The sequence below is a fragment of the Perca fluviatilis genome, chromosome 3, assembly GCF_010015445.1.
Source record: "Perca fluviatilis chromosome 3, GENO_Pfluv_1.0, whole genome shotgun sequence".
NCBI lineage: Eukaryota > Metazoa > Chordata > Actinopteri > Perciformes > Percidae > Perca > Perca fluviatilis.
Window position 1 is genome coordinate 16,948,753 of NC_053114.1, and position 19,917 is coordinate 16,968,669.

At 42.7% G+C, this 19,917-nt stretch overlaps 1 protein-coding gene across 13 annotated transcripts in view; it reads right to left on the minus strand.

Moving 5' to 3' along the window:
- Window positions 1-888: 888 nt before the first annotated feature.
- Window positions 889-19,917, minus strand: part of LOC120555746 (transducin-like enhancer protein 3-B) — a 33,558-nt gene continuing 14,529 nt past the window's right edge. For 2 of the 13 annotated variants that reach the window (XM_039794776.1, XM_039794773.1), the window contains exons 8-22: window positions 17,353-17,388; window positions 14,790-14,994; window positions 14,416-14,474; window positions 11,118-11,240; window positions 10,182-10,232; window positions 9,635-9,790; window positions 8,621-8,756; window positions 7,504-7,679; window positions 6,803-6,879; window positions 6,451-6,700; window positions 5,262-5,509; window positions 4,892-5,039; window positions 4,613-4,763; window positions 2,278-2,354; window positions 889-1,181 (exon numbers count right to left, since the gene is read on the minus strand). In XM_039794776.1, coding sequence (XP_039650710.1) covers window positions 1,074-1,181; window positions 2,278-2,354; window positions 4,613-4,763; window positions 4,892-5,039; window positions 5,262-5,509; window positions 6,451-6,700; window positions 6,803-6,879; window positions 7,504-7,679; window positions 8,621-8,756; window positions 9,635-9,790; window positions 10,182-10,232; window positions 11,118-11,240; window positions 14,416-14,474; window positions 14,790-14,994; window positions 17,353-17,388 — 2,001 coding nt within the window. In that variant the 3' untranslated portion in view covers window positions 889-1,073. Of the gene's footprint in view, window positions 1,182-2,277; window positions 2,355-4,612; window positions 4,764-4,891; window positions 5,040-5,261; window positions 5,510-6,450; window positions 6,701-6,802; window positions 6,880-7,503; window positions 7,680-8,620; window positions 8,757-9,634; window positions 9,791-10,181; window positions 10,233-11,117; window positions 11,241-14,415; window positions 14,475-14,789; window positions 14,995-17,352; window positions 17,392-19,917 lie in introns of all 13 variants that reach the window. The other 11 variants (XM_039794777.1, XM_039794774.1, XM_039794775.1 and 8 more) reach the window with 6 other exon arrangements.

The following is a 19,917-nucleotide window of genomic DNA, read 5'->3' on the forward strand; positions in this document are numbered from 1 at the left end:
TACATGTCTCTCTGCCAACAATATTCCAGGAATATTGATAAAATACAAAGGGCAGAAGGATTCCAAAAATGTTTGAGTTTTAGTCTGAAGCCAAGAAATCAATGGTGCAATTCAACATCCATATTACGTCAAGTTAACTAAAAGTACATTTTCATCCAGTTTGTGCCTGCTGCAGTGCTTCTGCTGCCAACTGAGGTCCAAGGGTTAGGCTAATCATTAAACGTTCCCCATCGCCCAGAATCTAACAAGGTAAAACAAATAGGGAGAGAGATAGCACAGACAGAGCAGTACACTTTAAAAAAAAGTATATATATATATATATATATATATATAAATTAAATTTACATCCATCTCTTTTTCCTGAATCATAGTGTCCCGCTCCGTCCCACAGTGGTCCAAACCAGCAGAGGCTCTGCCGGAGTCAGAGGACTCCTCGTTTTCATCGTCCGATAAGAGCACTGTGACAAAAGGCCATTTAAAATCTCCACAAAACGTCCTACTTACAAGTTTCGAGTTTCTGAGTTGCTCCTCTTTGATTTCTGAAAAGGTCAGTCTGGAGAATGTGCTTTAACAAAATCAAAATTGTTAAAAAGTTCTAATCTATGTTCTGCTCTTCCACTCAAATATCATGGCATAAGACAGAGTGGGCCAAAAAAAAAAAAAAAATCATCACAAGTACACCCAGGACATGAAAATATATATTTTTATAATATATATAAAATGTCTTTTATTTAATCCGATATATACACTTTTCACAAGCCGTCTGGAGGAACGAGGTTCTCAGAAATGAAGCGCCGCTTCATCGGGTTACACCCAAATATTCAAGGAAAAACAGGAACCGAACAAATTCTGAAGTCACAAAAAATGTGTAACACCCCCCCCAAAAAAAATCATCATCCCTCCGAAACAAAAAGACAGAAAAACTTCTTTCCAGCACAAGCATCCTTGGGCCAACAGCTCTATTGACTGCCATATCTGTAGTTTGTCTCATCGTGTTGTAGTCCACAGACACATGGCCGGTCGGGGAAAGTAAGTCATTTCATCAAAAGTGAGCGCAGAAGCCTCCTTTGTCTCTAGTAGATGACTTCGTAGACGGTGGCCTTCTTGTCACCGGATCCTGTCACGATGTATTTGTCATCTGCTGAGATGTCACAGCTCAGGACGGAGGATGACTCCTTCGACTGTGGAAGTAAGAAGGGGGACAGGTTCTCAGTTATTTGTGATCTTTACATAGTAGTTTATTTTTCTTCATCCTATCATTAGTTTTATGAACAATGCTTAATTAACCTAATAATTAGAACTACTTAAAGGAACACACCGACTTATTGGGTATTTAGCTTATTCACCGTAACCCCCAGAGTTAGACAAGTCGATACATACCTTCTCATCTCCGTGCGTGCTGTAACGCTGTCTGACGGCTCCAGCGGCATCAGCCCATCACAGAACAGGCAGGTGACTGGTTCCAGTAATCCTACTGCCTCGAATAGTGATATTAACGCTAACATGCTCCTATTTACATGTTGTGATTTGTAGACGTACGCGTGTACAAAAAAACAGAAATACAGCCATCTTTTTAACCGCAAACCGGAACTATATTCTCAGGCGGAAGAATATAGTACTTGAGCGGAGTGATATGCTCGCAGCAAGCCTGTCTGAGAATATAGTTCCCGTTTTGTTTACGGTTAGAAGATGGCTGTGTCTCATGTTGCGTTGTTTTTTGTACACGCTGTGACTCTACAAATCACAACATGTAAATAGGAACACGTTGGCGTTATTTTGTCACTTTTGTCACAATTCGGAGCAGTAGGCTAGTTGGAACCAGTTACCTGCAGGATCTGGGCTAGGCTAAGCTAATGCTGGAGCCGTCAGACAGCGTTACAGCACGCACGGAGATGAGAAGGTTATGTATGGACTTGTCTTACTCGGGGGGTTACGGTGTTCCTTTAAGTGAATTAAGCATCTTGTAATACCACCACTTGGTGGACAGGTATGTGTATTTATTCAGAATTCAGTATAATTACTGTTGAATTAGCTTGAACACTGTCTAATTAGGTTTTTTTTCTCAGCACATGCAGAACATACATTCTAAATGTTCAGTGGTACAGTTGTCTACTAACGTAAATAAGAAACCAGAGCACGTTACAGCCTCTGATGTCTTTCTAAAAGCATTATGGTTTATTATGGTCCAGTTAATAACAAAAAAAGATTTGTCTGTCAAAAATCTTAAACTGCACTGCTGGCTCTAATGGACTGATTTAATTGTGTGTCTGTGTTTACCTGGAATATGCTGGCACCATAAGGAGTCCTCCATGCATTCAGCAGATTGTCCTTCCCTGTGCTCACAAACCATTTACCTGCAAACAGAGAACAGACATCTTGAGAATATAATCCGAAAAGTGTGTACGCACCCGCGCACACACTTTTGTCTTCTTTAGTCTTAGAGATTCACATTATATCCTCCAGCCTACAACAACAGCTAATAACCTCATCAATAGACATAAAATGCACATAATAAAGAAGACTTGCACCATTTCCACTCTGGTAATTATTTAAATCACCCTCTGATTAATTACCCACTGACTAGCTGGGTAATGATTTAATTAGTGGCAGCAAGAGCTCTGAAGCAGTGAGCGTCATTTGAATTAACCAGTTCTGCGTTGGCAGTGATACGAAACCGTGCTGTGGGGGGTCTCGTGAGGAGGAATGAATACTGACATTTCGGGGGGGCGAGGCGATAGTGAAACCTCATTTGTCTGAGCCTTAAACTTGACACCAGCTGGTCTGCCCAGCAGGCACAGTGATCTGAACTGAAAAAGCAATGACAAATTTAATGAGCATATTTGTAAAATACAGCTTCGTTGGGAATGCACAAGCCTTTAGTATGTGCAGTTTAGACTGTCCAGCCTATATTGAAATACCCTTTACCTGCCTTTTAGTAGGGCTGGGAATCACCGGAGGCCTCGCGATACGATATCATTCCGATACTTACGTCACGATACGATATTGTGATTTTAAACATATTGCAATATTCTGCGATATATTGCAATTTATTACCTTTTTTATAAGTTTTTCCCAATTTCAAATGATGTCCCCAAAAGGACAATTTTGTCAACATCCGTTTTATCTAAAAAGATACATTTCTGTTTGTTTATCTCAACTTCAATTTTATTGCTGCAAAATCAGATTGTCAAGCAGACAGACTGACCAACACATATATAATAATAGATCAATACTTGGCGTCTGTGTATCGATACAGTATTGCCACGAAAAATATCGCGATACTATGCTGTATCGATTTTCCCCCCCACTCCTACCCTTTAGTAGGAGATATTGTAAATGAGGAAAAAAAATGTGATTTAATGTGACATGAGCAAGCATTCCTCTGACGTTTCAAACTAATTCTTCTCACAAATAACCAGCACTTATCAGGAGCTCAGATAAAAAAATGTTCTGGAGCAAAAATAAATTTTTGATTGCACCCTACAAGTGACTAAGTAAGGACGTTAATAATTTCAGCATCTACAGAAGCTGTCTCCAACACAACCCACCAGTAACCAACTGCAGCAGCTATATGTCCAGTCGAAGACTCATATAATACTATAATAATATAATACTAATACTCATCTAGACTGTAAAAATCTGACCAGACATGACTCAAGGATCTGGTTTCTAACCTTAGACTAGAACTAGAGAAACAGTGCGAGGACATGCCTCGGCAAAGGTCTGCACTCAGAGTGCCCTTCTAGATTATTCGTACATATGTGATATATATGGGTGTAGTTAAACCAAGGACATGACCTCCATGTCATCCGAATAGGTCTACCTAAAATCAAGTTTAAAAGACTGGTGCCATATTTTTTTTTTGCCTGATGTGGCCATGACTCGAGATCCCCCGGTCAAGAGGTCATCAAAATATTTAAAGGTCCCATGACATGGTGCTCTTTGGATGTTTTTATATAGACCTTAGTGGTCCCCTAATACTGTATCTGAAGTCTCTTTCCCGAAATTCAGCCTTGGTGCAGAATTACAGCTACTAGAGCCAGTCCCGCAATGAGCTTTCCTTAGGATGTGCCATTTCTGTGTCTGTAGCTATTGAGGAGGAGAGAGGGGGGGCGCGCAAGGTGGAGAGTGTGATCTCTCTCTCTCTCTTTTTTTTTCTCTCTTTTTTTTTTTTTTTTTTTTTTTTTTTTTTTTTTTTTTTTTTTTTTTTCTCTCTCTCTCTCTTTTTTTTTCTCTTTCTCTCTCTCTCTCTCTCTCTCTCTCTCTCTCTCTCTCTCATAAGGAGCAAGATTCTAGATCGGCCCATCTGAGCTTTCATTTTCTCAAAGGCAGAGCAGGATACCCAGGGCTCGGTTTACACCTCTCACCATTTCTAGCCACTGGGGGACCATAGGCAGGCTGGGGGAACGCATATTAATGTTAAAAAAGTGACACTTTCATGCCATGGACCTTTTAAAAACAAATCACAAATTTCAACACCAAATTTAATGGCAGTCAGCCAGAGTTGCTCTTGACCACACTATCCCTAACCAATCAATTCAATCTAGCTATTGAATGCCTAAATATTATTTGTTAATCCCTATAGGTCTGTGTTAAGGAGCCTGCTACTTACCACAGTAGGCGAACTTGAGTGAGAGGACACAGCTTTCGTGCAGGTGCAGCTGGTACTTGTCCGGCTTGGTGTGGTGAAGCACCTCCACGTTGCTGCTCTCCATGCCCACAGCCAGCCATTCTCCAGTGGGACAGTAGCCCAGCGAAAAGATCTGCAACAGGGAGACAGCACATTTGGATCAAACGTCATCAGCAGAAAGTAAAAGACACACTGAATGCATTCATTGGTTCGTCTTCTAGACACTCTAGAAGCATTTGTTTTAGACCGGCTTCTCTCTACCTGTGAGGTAAAGTCGTGTTGCTGGAGCTGTCGTCCCTCTCTCAGATCCCAGGAGCGAACAGTGTTGTCAAGCCCTCCGGTCCACAGTTTGGTCCCGTCGTGGGAGATGTCGATACAGCTGGCTCCATCTGTGTGGCCCTGGAACTGCCTGGAACACACCACAAGACACCAAACAAAGTCAGGAACAGAGGACAAAGCCTTCCCAACTCTAACAATAAGGCTGCCTTGTGTTGGTGGCCAACTATTTTATTCTTCAAACACAATGAGCTGTGTATTAAAGAAGGCCTGTAGCACACATCCAAAGGAGTCCATTGAGTCTTTCAGTATGTGCTCAAAGCGAACCATATTGGTAAACATACAAAGTACTGACCTAACGAGGGTCTGATTATGGAGATCCCACACGGCGATGTTTCCATCCGAGCAGCAGGAGAAGCAGACCTTGGCGTCAGGGCTTATGGCCAGCGCGTAGCAGGCCGGAGCAGAGGAAGTGAGCTCGGCCTTGATGCGCGGCGTCTGTGAGGCCAGGTCCCAGATGGTCAACGTGCTGGCCTCGCCACCCACTATCAGGGTGCGGCCGTCAGGCAACAGCTTGCAGGAGCGGATGTAATTGTCCCTGTTCTGGAACAGAAACGCGTATCGTCACGGTATTGATGTAATTGATCTGTAAACGTGAAATATAATAATAACAATACATTTTATTTGATGCCACCTTTCCAGACACCCACGGTCACCTTACAGTAGATAAAAACACGCTCATATAAACAATGCTCTGAAATATCTATGTGAACAGGGAAATTTGAGGTTAAGAACAAACTCAATTACAATTCTAAATGAGTAAAAAGGGATTAGCGGCATACATCGCTGGGTCCACGTCAAGACCATTTCTACTTAAACTCAAGAGGAGCTTTTCTTTGACAGGTGAAGTTTTCAGGCTGCTGCCGTCTCTTTGTGTTCTAGTGAAGATGTGGATGTCAGCTTTAACAAGAGATGTCAGGGGAGAGAGTGGGGCTGCAGCTTTTGGCCAGGCTCCAAGAGAGCAGGAAGACAGATCAATAGGACTGTGAAAGCTCTTGCTCGAATTAAAACAGCACCCCGATGGCTTTATAAGACCCAATAGCACTCTGGACGCACCTTGACGGTGTTGGAGGCCATATGAGTTGAACGGCATGAAGCCGCAGTATCAAAATGAGAAATGGGAGGCAGTTGGGAGAAAGTAATAAGCTGGGTAATGGCAGACAGGGTTGGCCAATCAGAACATCATTACTCAGCAGGCTTCTTTTTTTTTTCCTCACCAAGGATTATTTCAGCACAGCAGTGAGACACTTGGCTGAATTATTCACATCTCTGTCTGTTGGGATCTGGGGGAAAGCTACGATGGGATGTGGAGTCAGGCTACATTTGATGCTCAAGAAAATCTTAATGAAGGAGGGCTGATAGCAGAGACCTCATGAAACAGGAGTACATTATGTTCCTGTTCTGGTTGGACGCCTTTTCAAACATCCACAGTAATATCACAGATCTGAAACTCTTGCACAAACACAAAACCAACAACTAGTTACCAGGCAGTCGAGTTGGGACACTGGGCTCTTGCTGCCTGGTTGGCTGATGTCCCAGATCTTGACACAACCTTTGCCACCGGTGTAGACGTGACGTGTGGGGTTGCTGATGGTGACAGCGCACACCACTTCCCCGTGGCTCAGTGTGTTGATCTGGCGAGCGTGGCGCGGGATGCCCGGGCCTATCAGTGCGTCTGGAGGGAAGGGCACGGGCTGCATCTGACCATCTGCACTCACATGAAAAGAATAAGCTCTGCGGGGGACAGAGGAAGGGAAAGATGGCCAGTGTGAGCCTAGAGGTATATGCTATCTGTTGATAAATAAAATAGCCAAATCCAAAGCTGCTGGTACTCACGGTTTTCCTCCAGAAATGGACGTGAGGCTGGCTGGCAGGCCCGGAGCTCTCATGTGAGGATGAGGGTCAAACCCCGCCTGCATGAGCAAGAAGAGCCAAGAGTTAACAAACAACCAATAACCTGCAAAGAGAAATTAGACTAAGCTAATATTCAAATTAAAAACTATGCCTCACTTTATCTGCTAACGCCCTGAGGAACTCTCGTACCATCGTTTCCAGGCAAATCCCTTGAAAAGGCGCAGATTCAGCTTCATTGCATACAGAGAAGCTTTACACAAGGCTACAACATCCCACTTGCTAATGCTAATGAAAGCCTGGGAGATTTTCAAACATGGAGACGCATTTCGGGGGCAAGCCTTTTTTTTTTTTTTAAAGCCTTTAGAATGCTAACTAACTAACATCAAAGTAAAGGAGCTAGGCCGTCTTTGTACTTTCTCATTATGTACACACAACAAGTTGCAGCCAGCCAAGCAGAAATATTCACAATGAGTTATGGAAATACAGGATGAATGCTTAAGTTTCTCAAAGTCATTTTGCTAACGGATTCTACAACCTACAGCCGTGGAGGATACTTCATACAGAGGTGAAGTGAGGGCTTGTTGTGTCAAACTGATGGAATATATGAATTCATTTATGTGAAGAAGAGGAGCTTTGTTCATTCATTGGATTCATAAATTCTATATAGAAGCTGGAATAGTTACAATTGGTGAGCGTCCATAAGCGGCAGCAGCTGCAGCAGCACTCATCTGTGGTGAAATAAGACCCGGATAGACGCCCGGGCTGGTCAGGGACCCGTTCATCTCATGATGACCCATCATGGCAAACGGGGAGGCATAGGTACCCGCAATGGACAGAGGTGTCCGCAGGGCTGGGGCGGCTAGAGAAAAGAAAAGGGAATTTTAATTGATTTATAGAAACTCTGCAGACGGGAGAGACAAAACAAAACCATGACGCATTACAGATCGAAAGCTCCAGAACAACTACTAATGAATCTAATCATTAACTTTCAAATTTATCTTATCGTCAATTAAGCTGCAGTAGGGATGTTCACAAATAACTGTTTACCCACAATAAGAATTTTGACCAATTATTACTAAAAACGGTTAAAAACAATATTTAAATTTTTTTTTTTAAAGTTATATAAAAAGACCACTTGAATACCACTATGCTGAAAGATTATCATGGAATTTCTGCCCAACGATGCCAAAAACAAATTGCCTACCAAAGCTTTAAAACGCACCGAGTATGCCAGGCAGACACACAGCTGACAACGTCGCAGGTGGATGCGGTGGAGAGAGGCGGCGGCGTACGCTCCACGGGCAGCTACGGACTTGTGTCGGTCGGGCGGACGTGAAAGAGGCTGCATGTGTTCACGACAATGAACGCAACATCGTGGGTGCGCAACAGGTACAAGTCCGCAGCTGTCAACAGCAGCGGATATTTCTTAACCTACCCAACGGATGAACTGGGACTCAGTTGCCTGCTGTCGGTCACCGGTTAATGATCGGTTAAAGAGGGTCGGCTATCGGTCAGAAATTAGCATCCCTAATCCGCAGATTACGTTCTTGATTAATTGTCTGGCCTGTAAAATGCTAATTTTGTCCAACAGGCACTCCATAACCTAAAAATATTTAGTTTATTATCACATAAGAAGAAGAAAAGCACATCGTATGCATCTTTGGAGAAGCATAATTCTTTTTTAAGTAACTTTCCAAGCAAGAATATTACATTTTAAAATAGCTTATTGTTTGTTTGTAAGTGAATGGCTTCACATCTAAATAAGTGTGACAGTGAAGGTGTGCACAAGTGTTTCCATACCTAATGCCTCCATGCCGGGTGGTTTGCCCATGGTAAGAGGCCGTAGCCCTGGCGTGGTGCTGGTTCCTGGGGTTGGGGCCTCATTCCTCGGTGTAGGTGTGTTGGACTTCAGGCTTGGTGTGGACGACTTGTCGTTCTAAAACACAAACACTCTTTAACCTCTTGGGGAAACCTGGTTTTGTATCCTATTACTGAAAGTTGAGTTCACTTATTCTCACTCTCAGCCACACACACGAAAAGGAAACATGCCAGAGTTTAAAATAAAAAAAAAATTCCCCAAGTAAATCTAAAATACCCCCACTAGCAGAGAATCCAGAGTGACAATCTGAGTGGATGGCTCAAGGTAATCCAATCTAACAGTGACACTTCATTACAGCCACGGTGTGCGGGGGTGGGGGTGGGGGTGGGGGAAAATCACCCTTTGCTTAGAAGTCAAGCTTGTTAAGAGTGGCTAGACAAGCAACTTGGTGGCCCAAACACTTCTATCACAATTAATCCATCTTCTTCTTCATTTGCAGATGGAGTTAGAGCAGTGGGGTTTAGTCTGGTGACACACTCTAATGAGATACGGAGAGAGGCTGGGTGTTGTGGGAGGTGGAGGGTAGTGATGTGGACTATAAATCTATCCTAATCCTCAGTGAAATGGTTTATGTAAAACCGATGCATGAGGATTGTTGTAGCCCAGTTAGTGAGAGACGAAGCAAAAAAGAGGGAGACAGCAGTTCCCCTGCTGCTGTGTCTCCGATTATTTAAAGCCTCAGGCCGAGGAAGAAATGACCATTTATTGGGTAAGCCATAAAGGAGATTGAGAGGAGTGAGCCACAGGATTTGATTTCCTGAGAGTGCATCTCTGCCCCTTCAAGCCCCTCATAGCAGCCAACTGCTAAGCCTCCTGCCTATTAGTCCTTCACACAGACACCCACTTCACTTGACAAATGCCCTTTAGTCTGTCAGTTCACCCTCCACTGCAACCACCTTATTTCATCTTCTCTCTAGTCTTTCAGTGTCACTCACGTGGGCGTGGTCTTTTGCTTTGGAGGACGGCGTGCTGCCTGAGGAGGCGACGGAGGCGGGGCTGTTAGGGGCAGCATCCTTCTTCAGGACTCGTGATTTATCCAGGCCGTTTTCTGGAGGAGAGTGAGCGGGGCTGACTCGTGGAGTGGCTGGATCCTACAGAGTTAAACGAGACAGACAGAGAGCGAGACTGAGCAAACAGACCGGAGGAAAGCCACTGGCATGTACATGTAGGTCAAACAAACTGGGGCCTCATGTGCAAACACCGATAAATATACTTGTGCGTGCTCGTTCTCTCCGACACACACACACACACACGCACACACCCCTCCCTTTTCTCTTTGTATTCTTTGTATTACTTTCTGCATGAATGGCAAAAGAAATACAGCAAGTAGGCACACAACAAATATTATGACAGACTTTTTGGCAACGCTGTGAAAGGTGTTGAGGCTTCTACAGACACATGACAAAAGAGCACTGTGTTTATTTTCTGTGCAGTGTTCACATAGGAATGTGGCAGAGCAGCTGAGTTCAAACGCAGTCTTACCTCATTGGAAACATCCACTACCAAGTCATCACTTTTGTCTCCGTCACTGTCCTGAAATGAAGGAGTGACAGGCTATACATTACTGGGAGACCACTAACAGTACAGTGCACAAAAACCAATGCAGTCCAATTTTTGACTACTAGATCAACATCAAAGACCAGATGTATGGACTTTACCCTCTTTTTAGCATTTTTCTTGCTTTTGATTCTGTATTATCGTAACAAATGAGTTACGTTATTTCCAATTTCTTGAAGGTTTTCTGGAAAGAACTGTGTAAATTGGTAGTAATTACAGGGACAATAAAGACAGTTCTGTAATTATTTAAGTCAGTAGTTGATATCCAGAGGAATTTCTCCAAAAGAACTGGTCCATTTTAATCCAAGTAAATTATATTATACACATATTATTGGAAACTTTACTCTTCATATATGTTGAATTGTATACTCACCTGTAGACAATGTTCAGCTGACATGCTGTGCACTTACTTGCTCACTAGCTTAGCATTTGATTGGAATTTATTAATTCATTGGAAGTGTACCAATTGAACACTGTCTCTATTTGACCTTTAATTAGAGCCAAATTACTGTATGTATTCCTTTCCAGGACACTTTCTAGGAAATTATTAGGAATTTACTGACACATAAAAATAAAGCATTTCCAAAACTTGGTTGGGTATATAATGAAATAACTGTATAATAAATGAACTGGTAATAAACTGTTTAATTAGTTTTTTGTGCTGTATTTTGTTTTGCTTGTATTTAACTTCTGTCCTGAAGTGCAACATTTTTCATGGTGTCATCATAGTGGCCTAATCTAGTTAATCAAAGTTAAAATATAAACAGAAACAAAGCTCAGGGCCCCACCAATAGCTAGAGTAAGACAGCTACAAACTCATTAATGCAAACACTACAAACAATAAAACTAATAAACACTCACATATCGGCTCATGCTGTCTTTGTCGTCCACTTTGCGTTTCTTGGAGTCAAGGCTGTAATCTGATGAGCCGCGGTGCTTCTCACTCGCAGCCCGCAGGCTGTCTGATGGCGACACGGAGTTATTCTGCCAACAACAACATGCAGCCAGACCACATCAGTTCATTCTGAGTGTGCTACACCTTTGACTCTTAGCATCCTCAAAATACTGTCAATAATCCCTTAATATACTGCACCATATAGGGACACGCTTTCTATGAACATTACTGTGTTGTATCTTGCAGAATTGCAGCTTCAGCAATATCACGTGAGGAAGTGAGGTCTAGCACTATTGCAAACGTGATCTTACCCCATCTGAACCTATCTTGACATGATGTAAAGATGTTTTGCAAGGTGCGACTTAATAACATTTACGTAGTGCAAGAAAGTAAGCACTGAGTAAGCTGTACTGCCCTACCACCATATGCCCTCAGTCAAGTGAATGTTTTGGGGCTTAAATGCAGCAAGTGACAAACCCTCAGAAACCAGAAATGACCAAATGGTGTGTTTAAGTCCAGGCATAGCTTGTAGCCCTTTGCTTTGTCAGAGCAGTGACAATATTGACTGTAAAGCTAAAATACACAATGCTCATGATTGAGCTGGACTGATTTGGGATAGAAGGTACAGATTCAGGGACAGTACAGCACTGCTGCCAATGCAATGTGGAGACAAAAGCATGAATTTGCAAGCAAGGTGATGCGCAGGACAGATTGAGGAGAGGTAGAGATAAAATGTGAGGTGGGAGCGGAGTGCAGCATGGGAGATAGATAGATAGATAGATAGATAGATAGATAGAAAACCTGACTCTTGTAAACCCTCAGAGTGACCTGGTCAGAGACACACTTAAAGCAACATTAGCAATTCAAACCAAACACAGCTTGCATTCCTGACTTTCTGTCAGTGACATGCAAGTACATGCAAATACACAAAAAATGCGTTGACACAAATAATTTGCGTCGACGCGTCACTAAATAAAATAAATTGATAACACTTGCATGGAAATTAATTAATGTAATTCGGAACTAATGTAATGCGGAAAGGACGAGTATGGCGACCCACAAGAGTTCCCCGCCGGCCTCTTTAAGATCGCAAGTTTGGCAAAAAAACTGTCCAACTTCTCCTCCCTACAGTGCTTAACCAGCCTTTAGAGACAAATAATTCAAGTTAAATTAAAGGGAGACGAGCTTATTCATTATTTTACCTACTGTTAAAAAAGCAAATACAGGTTAATCTCTCATACACTACTCTTTTTGCACTTGCTCTGTTTACTTTAAGTTTTTATTTTTGTATTCCTCCTGAAAGCGACTTTATGTTGTGGTTGGATCGATAGCCTACATCTGGCTTCAGGTTGCACTAAAAAATAATTTTACTTGAACAGTGCAGTGTTAAACAATTTTAATAAATAGAGATTTGTTTTGTGTAAATTATATGAAATTTTGTGAAAATAATCGCTATTCGAAAAATTTATAGTTCGATTAGTCGACTAAATCGTTCGGGACAGCCCTAGTGTGCGTGCATGTGTGTGTATAAACAGCATGAAATGACAGTAAAAGTTCATAAAAAAAATCAACAAAAAAAGGAAGGGAAGAAAGAGGCCATTGAGGGAACCTGGATAAGAGTGCAATGTGAAGACACAAAGAGGGTGTTGCCAGCAGAGAAAAGAGCCATGAAAGGCAGAGTGAGAAAATAAGAAGAAGAAAAAAAGAAGAAAGACAAGAGAGCAAAACAGGAAAGGAACTTGGCAAGTAATGAGAGCGTAGCAGTGTGGCAATGAGTTCTCCCCACTAGTGGGAATGCCTGGACAAGCTGGCACTCTCTCAGAAGCTGCAAACAGGGTTTTTGTAGTCTGGTCACTGGTGTGGTGGGGTGTCACTGCCAAACAGGCTGACAGGCAATGAGGGAGGGAGGAGGAGGGGAGAAGGCGAGCAATCCCTGAGGCCAGCTGACACCGTCAGGCAGCTCAACAAATCCCTGCCTTCATCAGAAACGGACAGATATGGTGAAAGAGGGAGAAGAAAGATGTCTGACTCCTTGGCTGCAAATGAGGGAAGAGAAAGAAGAGCAGCAGAGAAAGGTAACCGCTTGAGTGAAAGGATGACTTTATATAAAAAAAAAAAAAAAAGACATCCTGAGCCGAGGAGAGTGGGGGAGGGCCGGGAAAAAGCGCCCACTGTGGTTGGGCAGTTAATGGCACACACACACACACACAAACACACACACACACAAACACACACACACACACACACACACACACACACACACACACACACACACACACACACACACACACACACACACACACACACACACACACACACACACACACACACACACACACACACCGGTTCCACATCCCTCCTTCTCAGGTCAGAATAAGGAAATTCTTTAAGCTACTGTTGTGGAAAAGAAAGGAGAGTTTTAGTCTGGCTTGGTGTGAAGATGCTGTCTGACGGACAAAGATCTCCTACAGCATTACAGCCTGTCTGTGTGTCTGAGCCTGTGACCTTTAAAGGATTGCTTAGACTCAATAACCCTGCAGTCGCCTCCGACTCTGGTATCAGATGACCTGAGACAACAGGACAGGAAGACTCTGCGTGTGTGCAGTGGAAAGGGTGGGGAGGGGGGTTGTGGGGAATGAGGAGATCAGGTAAGGCAGTATTGGCAGCCACTCGTCACCATACGAGATGGGGGAAGAGTTTGGGTTCCCTTCAGACATGAGTGGTCCCATTCAGGATGGCCAGTCAATTGGAACTCAATCTGGCCGAGCAGATCCAACAGAGCGTTACGCACCAGCTAACAGAGCTTTAAGCCAGTCCAATAAACAAGGACTTTAACATGAGAGGGAGAGAGATAGGAAGAGACAGAGGGGGAGAGAAGAAGAAGTGGAAAGTAGTAAATGAATGAGAGAAGAAGAAGCAGAAAAGTGTATGCAAAGGAAAGAGGATGGTAGATAAAAGGAGTGGAGTATTGGACACATGCAACAGTGAATCCTCTGAAGTTGAGAGGAAAGAAGAGAAGGAGAGTCAAAGTCGCTTTTAATTGTCCTGAAATTAAAGGAGGCAGCTGACTACTAATCCTTGCCCAGTGATTGGAGTCATTTTCCACCTGGATAAGATGGCACAGGCGTATTTGGCCAGACCTCATCGGCACGGATTTCTATTGAACGGCGGGCCTAAGACTACATAAAGCACACCTAATCACCAAACACAGTGGGCTAGACAGGCAAAGTTAAAAGACACACAGAAGATGGAGAGTCAACGTACCGTGCTCGACTCACGTTCTTTCAGAGGATTGGCCAGAGGCGAGTGAAAAGATGAGGGGCCAGGAGAGAGACAAGCAAAACACAAATTAGTATGGGTGTCACCACGACTCAGCACTCCAATCAGATTATACAATTATTATTCAGCTAAAAAGATCCTTCTAAGGTCTGCAACTCTTTGGTAACACTTCTTAATTAGGTGCTTTTTATAAAAGGGGTTATAACTAATGCTTCAAATATATAATTAGGCAAAAATAATAAAACCTGTATAAACATTTCCTCACACAGTAATTCTGTACATAAACACGTTTGTATGATGAATCTATCAAAAGTGTGTGTGTGTGTGTGTGTGTGTGTGTGTTAGGCTATGCTCCTCACCTCTGTGCTCCAGGTCGTGGTGGTTCTTCTCATCCTTTACAGGCAGGTGAGCCTGGCTGCCAAGAGCACCTAGAGCCAGCAGGCCGGAGCCAGCGCCCGTCACAGGGGGGAGGCCGGGCGGCTGCAGGCCTGAGGGGTGTGGGGGCAGCTGGACCGGGGGGCCGTGGGCCGCGTGAGAGAGGTGCTGAGCCTGAAGCTGCTGCTGCTGTAAACAAACGAAGACAAACAAGACAGAGGACAAGTGGGTCGGCTGGGAAGGGAATCCATGAATGACCGCACTCTACTCATGCATTAGAGCTGGCTTTGACATCATTTAGTTCAAGGCCAAACCGTTTATGCATAATAGCAGACTGGCAGTGACTGCCAACATGCTGATCCAGCACACTCGATGTCAGAGGAAAAACGGATTCTGTTCGTAACTGTAGATGTTATCATCTGGCTGAAAGTGTTAGGTAACTTAAACAGAATACATTAAGTATTACTTTATCTTTAGCTGTGCAGTATTAGCCCACTACTGTTTTACATCACGAGGCAGCAATATGTATATACTTAAACCACATTATAGCTGATTTATCACATTGATTACACTAATAATAAAATAATCAGTGTGCTAAGAGAGCCATGCAGATTAGGGCTGTAACATCTGTCATGTATTTCTACTACTCTTCAGAACCCAAACTGATGTCTTCACACTGTTGGTTTTGTTTGACCAACAGTTTAAAACACAAATGAGTATTACATTTACAAAAGATACAAAAACAAGAAAGGCAGCAAATCACCACATCTGAGAAGCTGGAACCAGAGAATATTTGCTTGACAAATCAAATCCAAATTGCTGTTGATTAATCTTCTGGTTGAATCAGCTCTGTGGAAAGGTTTGCACACGGACGAGCTGTGCCTGAGAGCTTCCATGTGTATACTACAGACATGATACTCTTTTGACAGCATGCTCTTCACTTATTACGACACTGCTACACTGTTTTACAAATTGTTTATCGTTTCTTATTTATGGTACGAGACCTTTATGTGACAACTATGTACTACTCAACAACATGTCCCCTCTGGTTGTCAGAAATGATACCAAGTGTTTTTGCTCTCTCCTAAACCACCGTGCTTCAATCATAGTTGGGACGGTTAAAAATCAATAGTTCTACACTTGAAAACCTCAAACCCTTTCAACACTCTGGAAAACCAAGCAAGCATGCCCACCCCTCCAGCAAAATGCTGTTAAGCACAGACACAGTGGAGAACGCACACACACACACTTCCCAAGAGGCCATGGATGCCTGTGTGAGAGAGGCAGCCAAAGAGGAGTGAGTAGATAGACAGGAGTTAAATAGCCACTCAGGCAAGAGGGAAGCAAGTGCTTTAAAACAAGGTTAAATAACACTTAGCACATCCATCAACTGCCTCTCAAAAGAAGAAGAAGAAAAAAAACCATGATTGCTGTTCTGCTTGCTGGATAGAACTTCAATAGCCTCATCCATACATTTATTACATAAAATGGAGAAACTAGATGAGGGTTTATCTAGTGGTTTACCACATTTAAAAAGGTCTATTTAGCAGCTGGCCATTATTCAGTCAGCTCATTATGTCGAGCTGGACCTGAAATCGTACGATGGATAGAAGCAACTGAGGGGCGGCATTGTTAATCGATAGTGTACTGGTGTGCCGAGCAGCCTATTTGTTGTGAAAAAGGAAAAGCGAGTCAAAAAGAAGATGGGGCAGCCAGAACAAGAAAAGGAGGGAGAGGCAGGATAAGAAAATAACAAGAGAATGAAAGAGAGAGTGAGCGAGGGATTGAGGCAGGGACGTCCCTATTGAGTGTGCCTAATGAGGAAAAGCGTGCAGGGATCATTATCAAGAAGCCTCATTAACGAGCTATGGCAGAGGAGAGGAGCGAGGGGAGACGAGGGAGGGGAGTGATGAGAGAGAGAGAGAGAGAGAGAGAGAGAGAGAGAGAGAGAGAAAATTCAGAAAATAAATTGCTTCCAATTCAATATTCATGGATAAAGAGCTGGCTTCCTTTCACACTTATCTTTTTTCATTATGTGTAAATGCCGCCGCAGCTCAGGCAACTTCCACAGGAAACAGGCAATTAAAGTTAACTAGGCGAAGCTGGCTCCCTACAGAACAGACTGTCAGGTGGAACAAGCGTCAACAGCACCAGCACAAACCAGCTGGCAGACTGGCTTAATAAGTCTGGCAGTGATAGCCACATTACCTACTAATTCTGTGCTTTACAACTGCTTCCGTGGCTCATCATATTTTCTTCAGTTGTCGTGACAAAGATTAGACTACATCCTAATAAGGATTAAGACACAGGAAACATTTTGTTTAAGGTTAGGAGAAAAAAAAAGTGCCGTCAAATCTGTGACACCTGAGCGAGGCAGATGAAAGTACAGGATGCCAAAAATATCCCAACACACAAAAGTCATGCTTTGGCTCCAAAAAGGCATCAGCTCCCCTTCACAAAGACACATGTTAGATTGCCAGCAAGCACTTCAAAAACACTTGATAAAACCAAAATTGTTTCTCTGCGTTTGGTAACCTGAACACTGACCATGAAGGCTGGGTAGACACTATGAGGCGGCTGCTGCTGCTGAGTCACAGGAGAGAGGAAGAGGAGAGATTGAGCCAGAAATGATACAAGCAAGAAAACTGAAGAGGTCAACAGAAACTTTGGTCTATAAAGTAAAGATTTTCCGGAGTGCAAGTTGATGGCTTCAAGCTAGTTTTGTCCAATCAGCAGTCCAAAACCCCAAAATATTCAGTTTACTAAACAAAGAAAGCAAAAACAAAACAAAAAAAACATCACATATTCACATTTTAAAGGCTGGAACTAGGGATTTTTGGCCAGTTTTTTAACTAGTGTCTCTAATAATGAAGCTGGTGATTTCAGGCTAAATCTTGACATGAAATAAAAATATAATGTAAGCCACCTAAAACATGACAAAACCTCAGACATTAAGAAATGTGTAGATGCTGATGAGTCAAGCCATGTGTTGGACTTTATTACAAAATTTCATATTTACATCTGGTTTGAGTGTGTAGGCTTTTCATACGGTAAATATGCACACGCAAATAAAACATGCAAACTTTTCACAGAGATCACGGTTGGCAAAAACAAAACCAGGCAGTATAATTTACATTGTGTGTTGTGCGTTTGAATAAGGGTTGCTGATAAACAGCACACCAACTGTAACTGACTTGTTAACCATTATTGAAGTACAATCTCACCCTGTGTTGAAATCATGGAAATGAGTGTAGGAGCATGGAAATGAGACAGCACCTCTGGCACTTGTCAAATCAAACTCAATCATGCAAAACTACTAGGGACGAGACTAGTTTGCATTTTTGACTTAGTTTTTCAGTCCTCTTAACACAGTTCAGCCTGCTCCAGTTGTAGGTAACTTATGTTTTTGTTTAGTATGAGAGAAACAATGTTTTAACTAGGGCTGTCAAAATTAATGCCATCAAACGCACGTTCTGGGCTTCGGGCCGCTCCATAGTTTGGGCAATCAGGCGTCCTGCATCACCCTGTCGGGGTTCAAATTCGCTAGCTCTACTTTATCCCGCTTATTACGCAGCTTTTTACACGGCTACGCATACAGAGGTACCCCACCCCGCTGATGACGGCTGCGTCCCGGTCGAGACGGTTAACTTTATCGCTGAGAAGCATGGCTCTCCAAAGAATCTTCTAGACAGTATTTGTCATTGTTTTGGATTGTTGCAATAATAAACATTTGCATAAAGCAAGCACATTTGTCGGCTCCCATGTTGATAAGAGCATTAAAAACTTGAAAAAAATATACGTAGAACAGATACAAAAAAAAAAATTGTGATTAGTTTGTGATTAATGCCCATCTCGTTCCCACAGTCCAAGGGGACATCTTCATATTGCTTGCTTTATTCAACCATGAGCTAAAACTCAGAGATTTCATTTGACAACGAGAAAAGCACAGCGTCTACCCTTCCAGCAACTGGATCTGGAAATTCTTTTAGCCTTTTTGCTTTATAAATGATTTTGAAGATTATATCAGTAATCCAAATAGTAGGCGATTAGTTTTCTGTTTATCGACTAATCATTTCAGCCTTATGTAAAATAGCAATATTTTTTCCTAGAAAACCTCTATTTGCATATCAAGAGACCACACATTGGGCCTCTCAGTCACCTCCAGCTGGAAGGAGAGTTGGGTTGGAAGACTGTTGGGTGTTTCGGGGACTTTAAACTAAGGTATATATGTTGAATCACATAGGCAAACCTCTACCGTGTGGGTTTCTGGACTCAACCTATTTTCTGATCTAGCTGCTGTCGAAAGCTGCCAGACTCTGATGCTCTCCGAATATCCCAGAGACTTTAATGACAAGAACACCACAGCAGCACGGCCCCATTCACACTGTGGGGAGATTGATCACCTGCCATGTATTCGCCCCTATAATTAAAGTCTTTTTTCCTGTGCGCGTGTGTGTGTGTGTGTGTGTGTGTGTGTGTCTCCCTGCCCACCCTTTAAGAAGGCAGGGTCACTCCTGTTGTTTCACTCAGCTGGTTGAGAGAAAAAAAAAAAGAAAGAAAAGGAAACAGGAAGTAATTACCTTAAAAACAGGGGGTTGTGCTCCTGGCTCATTCCCCTTAATTGAATTTCGATATCTGCCTCTCATTAGACTTGACCTCCCACTAGTGGGACTAGCTAACCGCTGACTAGCCTCTAACTACAGAGGGCTAATCAAAAAGGGTCAGTTATCCATCTGCGCCCAAGCTGGCTATTAAAAAGCAGCTCGGCCGAAGGTTTTTAAATAAAAGCAGATGGAAGACCAAATCACTAAAAAAGTACATTTGGCCAGAGTGGATTTTGTTTGTGTTTAGGGTTGTGGCTACAATTAAAAGGTCATTGACTGTTTTTTTTTTTTTTAAGTGTGCTCTGTTGTTCTATTAAAGACTAGATCACTGCAGATGCTCTCAATTGAATAAAACATAAGAAAATATACTGTTAATATAATTGGGGTAAACTAAAAACGGCAAGTTGAAAGCCAACCGTCCTAGCAAAACCATCATCATTGGATGTTACACATTAATAAAATTCTTACCGAATCAATATGGCTACTTAAAAAGGAGCTATATACTATT